Source organism: Lathyrus oleraceus, chromosome 6, assembly GCF_024323335.1.
Source record: "Lathyrus oleraceus cultivar Zhongwan6 chromosome 6, CAAS_Psat_ZW6_1.0, whole genome shotgun sequence".
In the NCBI taxonomy this organism is placed as follows: Eukaryota; Viridiplantae; Streptophyta; class Magnoliopsida; order Fabales; family Fabaceae; genus Lathyrus; species Lathyrus oleraceus.
Genome location: NC_066584.1, coordinates 138,787,393 through 138,794,503, shown reverse-complemented (window position 1 = coordinate 138,794,503; position 7,111 = coordinate 138,787,393). Strand labels below are relative to the sequence as shown.

Below are 7,111 nucleotides of genomic sequence, written 5' to 3'. Positions count from 1 at the left end.
TGTTCCAAAGCAGCTTGGATAAACATGCTTTGTTCCACTCTATCAGAGACATGATGTTTAGGCCACCAAAATTCTTAGAATCACACACATTTTCCAAGCCACGGGGAATTTACGAGAAAGAAGGATAAACAACTTCAACCTTCTTAATGACCTTATTCGGCAAAGGGATGCATTTGAGCCAATAGATTGTGATAGCTAACAAGACACTTCTAATAAGCTGAATTCGACCTACATAACTCAGGAGGGCATTTCTCTAATATTTAACCCTGTTAACCAGCTTTTCAACAAGCTCCAGACAGTTATGAGTTGAAAGCTTCTTAGTAGTAAAGGGAATGCCCATTTATCTGAAGGGGAGTTTACCTTCTACATAAGAGGTAATATGTTAAATATCACTCTTGGTTTGGTCATTAACACCACCATAAAAAGCTTTACATTTTTTAAGGTTAACAACCAATCCCGTGGCCTTCGAGAAATCATTGAATTTCTCCATTATCAGCTCCACAAATTTTGTATCCCCTCTAGAGAACAGAATTAAGTCACCTGCAAAATTGAGGTTAATGATTTTGAGATTCTTACATTTGGAGTGGAAGTTAAAATCAGGTATCCCTTGAATCTTGTTGAACTGTCTATGCAAGTACTCCATAATGATCACAAACAATATCAGGGATATAGGGCCCCCTTGCCTGAAACCTCTTCTAGCAAACAACTTCTTGCAATGAACACCATTAATATTAAACTGGTATGTGACAGTAGTGACTGCCAACATGATCCAAACAATGAACCTCCGTGGGAAACCTATCTCCTTCGAAATAGTCTCGAGTGCCTTCCAATCCATAATGTCATAAGCTTTCTGGATATCCATTTGGAGCATGCAGCGGGGGCTTCCACATTTCCTAGATTACCCATTTATAAGCTCATAGGTAAGATATATATGGTCATGGATCTTCTGACCCTGAACAAATGCGGCTTGGCTTTTGCTGACAATGTGAGAAAGGACTTTTCCCAATCTAAGAGTCATGATCTTAGCTATGACCTTATAGATGGTGGAGCAGCAAGAAATGGGACTATAATATTTAATAGCTTTAGCAGCAAGGTTCTTGGGGATGAGAGTTACAAGAGTTCCATTGACAGCCTTGTGCATAATGCATTTGTCAAAGAAATCATGGACAACTGCTCTAAAATCATTTCTGACAATATCCCAATAAGCTTTAAAAACTCAGAGCCATGGCCATCTGCACCTGGTGCTTTTAAGTCACCAATGTCCTTCAAGGCTTTCACAATTTTAGCTTCAGTAACAGGTACAATGAGATCTCTTATTTTCTCTATAGTGATCTGAGACCCTTTCCTCATATCATCAATATCCATAATATTAAGGTTTGTATCAGCTTTTCCCATCAATCTTCCAAAAAAATCCAGGACTTCCTCTTCAATATCTACATGTTTGCTGATAAAGGTGCCATCATCTTTGCGTAATTGTTTAATGGTGGTTTAGTTAACTTCAATCTTGAGGGAAACATAAAATAATTTGTTGTTCCCTTCCTTTAAACTTAGCCAATCAATTTTAGATTGTTGCTTAAGGGATTCTTCTTCAATGTCATTGAGGCTAGTGAGTTTCCCAGTTAGGTTCTTGACAATATTGATGATCTTTGGGTTTAATTTGTCCCTACTAAGATTGTTCTAAGCATCTTTCAAATTTTTCTGGTCTGATCAATTTTTCCCTGAATAGCAGTCACCTTTTTATTCATCTTTCTCATCACAGGTTGCAGTCTTCTAAGTTTGTTCCACGGAACCTTCATGGGTTCCCCATCCATATGCATATTCCAGTTTTCCCTAACTTTCTCATGGAAACCATCCAGGGTAATGCTACTATTCATGAATTTGAAATTATGTTTAGGGGGTTTCATAGGTATCTCTTCTTTGAGGAAAAGCATAGCATGATGAGATGTGCCATAGTCCAAAGTAAACAAGAAAGTACTTAGGTTATGCTAGAACCAACTCACATTAGCCATAACTCTATCAATTCTAGTGTAAGCAGGATTTTCCTACTGCTTATTCGGCCAAGTAAATTCATCCCCTTTACTATCCATGTCATATAACTCAGTTCTTTCCATCATATTGGCTAGATCCATAAATTCAGAGACATTGACAGGGGTTCCACCAAGCCTATCATGATTCTTCAACACATTGTTCAAATCCCCTATTAGTCACCAAGGCCCCTACAAGCTCTTATGGATGTCCTAAATGTTGTTCCACATGATTCTCTTTTGATCAATTTTATTTAAAGCATATGTAGCTATAAGCCAAGTCTTGAAACTACCATCAATATTGCAGACTTGACAATGAATTAGTTGGTATTTACACTTGTTAAAATGTAACTGAACCTTATTGTTATCCTACAACACCCATATTTTACCGTTGTCATTGTGTGTATAGTTATCAACATAAGACTAGTGTCTTCCTAGTCTTATTCCAGTTCTATCAACATTTCCTGCCTTCACTCTAGTTTTAATAATACTAGCCAGATCAGGTTTGAGTTAAGAGAGATGGGAGCTAATATGTCTAAGTTTTCCTGACTTATTTAAGTTAAACTTTCCAAATCAAAATCACTTTTTAACTAAGTCAAGAATTAAATTTCTTTAAAATAGGTTTACTACTTTAACGCAACAAGCACCCTTCATAAGTGACAATGAAGGGCATTAATTAGAGAGTAAACTCGGTTCAGAATACACGAAAGTGATAGTTCCTGTTAAATTGATTCTTCTCAAAGTAGAAAATATTGCCTCATAAGTAGTTCTATTTAGAAATAATTGAAGTATTCCCTAACTAATATGAATTACATCTGAGCCTGCATTTTTTATCTGAATTTATTTACTTCATTATTTCCTTTTCTATGTACATGAATTTACTTATTTGATTTGCCTTAGATAAACACCGTAACAATAGAAATCGATAGATTGACAATTTGGTCTCTGTGGTAACGATAATCTTTTGTATTAATTTGACATGTTCTGTATACTTGCGGATAGCAAACACATCATCAAGTTTTTGGCGCCGTTGTCAGGGACCAATTACGTCAGATTTTCGTACCCTATTGTTACACCGTCTAGACTAAGGCCCTGTTAGCCGGTAGATGCGAAAAACTCGCAGTACTGAAAGTTTAGAGGATCCAATAGCAGAACCAGAGCGATACGCTCGCGCACGTTGTTTTCTCCAAAGAATTAGGAGAGCAATGGCCGAAGATCAAAATTGAAGACCACTTAAGGAATTCGCCCAGGATTCTAACGAAGAACCCAATTCTAGTATAGTAAACTCGACTATTCCTGCTAATAATTTTGAATTAAAATCCTATTTATTATAATTAGTACAACAAAACCAATTCACGGGTCTCACTATAGAGAACCCAAATCAGCATTTAAAAGTTTTTATCCAATTAGCTGATACGTTCAAGACCAACGGTGCTTCGCCTGAGGCAATTCGTCTAAGACTATTCCCGTTCTCCCTCATAGATAGAGAACTGTCTTAGTTAGATTCCCTTCCGGCTAACTCGATAACTACTTGGGAAGACCTCAGGAGAGTGTTCCTAGCAAGATATTTTCCCCCGAGTAAGACCACTATCCTTCGAAACCAAATAACCAGATTCACTCAAAATCAGGTTGAATCACTTTTTGAAGCTTGGGAAAGATATAAAGAACTACTAAGAGCTTGTCCACACCATGGCCTAGAACAATGGTTGATTATTCACACCTTTTATAATGGACTTCACTATAACATAAAGATGTCCATCGACGTTGCCACCAGTGGTGCTCTGATGAATAAACTTTACCCCAATGCTTGCGCTCTCATCGAAGATATGGCATAAAACCATTACCAATGAGAGTCGGAACGAGCATCAGTGAAGAAAAGGGAGACCAAAGGAGGAATACATGAGGTAAATTGTATGTACATGATGAAAGCTAAAATGGATGCTTTAGCCCTGAAGGTTGAACACATGTCTGCAAATCCTACAGCTGCAGTATCTGTAGGTTGTGAAATATGTGGAACCAAAGGACATCTTGCACTTTAATGCAATCTTTTAACTGAATCAAACTCAGACCAGGTCAATTATGCCCAAGGAAACCCGTTTTTGAACACTTAAAACCCTGGATGGAAGAATCACCCAAACTTCTCTTATAAAAACAATAACCCTGTTCAAATATCTACACCTCAAAAACCACCAAGTTTTCAAGCTCGAAAATCAATCCAACCTATGCAGGTCTTTCCTCAAAATCCAAACCTTGAGAAAATCATGGAGAATTCCATTTCGGCTCAAACTCAGCAAAACAAAGAGTTCCAAAACCAAGACATTCATGTAAATGAACAGATCACACAATTAGGAACTAAGGTTGATTCGATAATCACTCGCAATAAGATGCTTGAAATCCAAATCTCACAAATAGCACAACAACAAGCCACACCCGGAGGGCAATTTCCTGGACAACCCCAACCCAACCCTCGAGGGCAAGCTAACGTTGTTACCCTACAAAGTGGGACCACTTATGACGAACCTGGAAAACCATCCTTGAGTGGATCAGAGGCTTCTAAGAAAAAAGTTGTGTCTATAGATGAAGTAGAGAAACTAGAGGGACAAAAATACCAGGAAGTGGAAGATAAGGGAGAAGATAAAGATAAAGTTTATGTTCCACCCTCTCCTTATAAACCACCAATTCCATACCCGCAAAGACTTAAACAGACCAAAATTGATAACCAATATAGCAAGTTTATAAAGGTGATCGAGAAACTCCACGTAGAAATCCCATTCACCGAAGCCATCACCCAAATACCATCTTATGCTAAATTACTTAAAGAGATCTTGACCAACAAACGTAGGCTTGATGATCCCAAACCTTTAGAGTGAAACTCCATTGCTGAGAATAAACTTGCTAAGAAGGACAAAGATCCCGGAAGCTTTTCCATACCTTGTATTTTAGGGAATCATGTTATAGACAAAGCATTCCTAAACTTGGGAGAAAGCATAAGCTTAATGCCTCTAGTAGTTTTTAGAAGGTTAAACCTGGGAGAATTACAACCGACTAAGATGTCTCTTCAATTAGCCAATAGATCTGTAAAATATCTAATAGGAATATTAGAAGACATTCCAGTTAGAATCGGCCAACTTTATATCCCAACAGATTTCGTGGTAATGGACATTAAAGAAGATGACGAAATCCCAAACCTCCTTGGTAGACCTTTCTTATCAACAGCGGGAGCCATAATAGATGTTAAAAGAGGAAAATTAACTTTTGAAGTAGGTGATGAAAAGATAGAACTTATACTTTCCAAATTCCTAATGGCACCAGCATAGAAGACTCATGTTATGCCATCGATATCATTGATGAATGCATAAGAGAGCTAGATCAAGAAGGACCTCCCGAGACAATGAAATTTCCCTCGACTCCCATAAGAGAAGTCGACGGATTTAGAATGGAGCCTTACATGGATGAAAACCTTTATGAATGCTTAGCACTTACCCTGAACCATATGCCATGTCCTAAGAAACTATTTATAGAACTTAAGGAACTACCCAAGAATCTAAGATATGAGTTTTTATATGAAGAAATAAATCGCCCCGTTATAGTGAGCGCCACCTTGAATGAAGATGAAAATAATCAACTTTTAGATATCTTGCGAAAGTATCCCTCAGCTTTAGGATATAACATATCTGATCTCAAAGGGGTAAGCCCATTCGTGTGCGTGCACCGGATCTTGCTGGAGGAAGATTCTAAACCTTCTAGAGAACATCACCGAAGGATAAACCCTATAATGAGATATGTGGTTAAGAAATAAGTACTAAAACTACAAGAGGCTGGTATAATTTATCAAATTTCAGATAGTAAGTGGGTGAGCCATGTACATGTGGTACCTAAAAAAGGAGGTGTCACAGTTGTGGAAAATGAGAAAGACGAGCATGTAGCTAAGCGTGTGGAAAATGGTTGGCGTATGTGCATCGATTACAGAAAACTAAATAAGGTAATTAGGAAAGATCATTTCCCTCACCCATTCATAGATCAAATGCTTTAACGTCTATCTAGACACTCTTATTTTTGCTATTTAGATGGATACTCGGGATTTTTGCAAATTCCTATTCACCCCGAAGACCAAGAGAAAATAACATTTACATACCCTTATGGAACATTTGCCTATAGACGAATGTCATTCGGACTTTGCAATGCCCTAGCTACCCTCCAATGTTGTATGATGTCAATCTACGTAGATTTCCTCGATGAGATTATGGAAGTTTTTATGGACGATTTCTCAGTATGCGGATTCAATTTTAAAAACTGTCTAGCTAACCTTGAGAAAATTCTAGAAAGATGCGTGGAAGAAAACCTTGTGCTAAACTGGGAAAAATGTCACTATATGGTTACCGAAGGAATAGTATTAGGACACATAGTCCCTAAAAAAGGCATTGAGGTTGATAAAGCCAAAATAGAGGTTATAGAAAACCTCAAACCACCTAAGACCATTAAGGAAGTTCGAAGATTTCTTGGACACGTCAGTTTCTACCGACGCTTTATTAAAGACTTCTCTAGAATAACCAAACCTCTGACTAGCCTTCTAATAAAAGATGTCGAGTTTATTTTTCTACGAAAAATGTATTGAAGCATTCAACCTTTTGAAACAAGCACTGATTTTCGCACCTATTATGCAACCTCCAGATTGGAACCAACCTTACGAAATCATGTGCGATGCTAGCAATTACGCTGTTGGCGCTGTTCTAGGGTAAAGAAAAGACAAGAAATTACATGTAATTTACTATGCCAGTAGAACCATGGATGTCGCCCAACTTAACTATGCAACAACCGAGAAAGACCTCCTCACCGTTGTTTTTGCTATTGATAAATTTCGATCTTATCTGGTCGGAGCTAAAATTATAGTTTATACAGATCTTGTAGCTATTCAATACCTATTAAACAAGAAGGATGCTAAACCTAGGTTACTTCGATGGATCCTTTTACTGCAAGAGTTTGACATGGATATTCGAGACAAGAAGGGCACGGAAAATGTAGCTGCTGACCACCTTTCTAGGCTTGAATATTTAAAACCAGACCTAGTGCCTATAAATGATGATTTT

At 37.7% G+C, this 7,111-nt stretch overlaps 1 protein-coding gene and 1 non-coding gene across 2 annotated transcripts; one reads left to right on the top strand and one right to left on the bottom strand.

Annotated features, from left to right (window-relative positions):
* Positions 1–3,613: 3,613 nt before the first annotated feature.
* LOC127098817 (small nucleolar RNA R71) lies at positions 3,614–3,720 on the bottom strand. Its single transcript, XR_007793511.1, has one exon. It is a non-coding gene; the product is annotated as a small nucleolar RNA R71 (small nucleolar RNA).
* A 565-nt stretch (positions 3,721–4,285) lies between these two features.
* Positions 4,286–4,894, top strand: LOC127094429 (uncharacterized). Its single transcript, XM_051033265.1, has one exon. It carries the CDS (start codon positions 4,286–4,288, stop codon positions 4,892–4,894), a length of 609 nt encoding a protein of 202 aa, XP_050889222.1.
* Positions 4,895–7,111: the final 2,217 nt, after the last annotated feature.

What these genes read in the sequence shown, in the direction of transcription:
- LOC127094429 (XM_051033265.1), top strand. Translation starts at nt 4,286, where the DNA reads ATGGAGAATTCCATTTCGGCTCAAACTCAGCAAAACAAAGAGTTCCAA.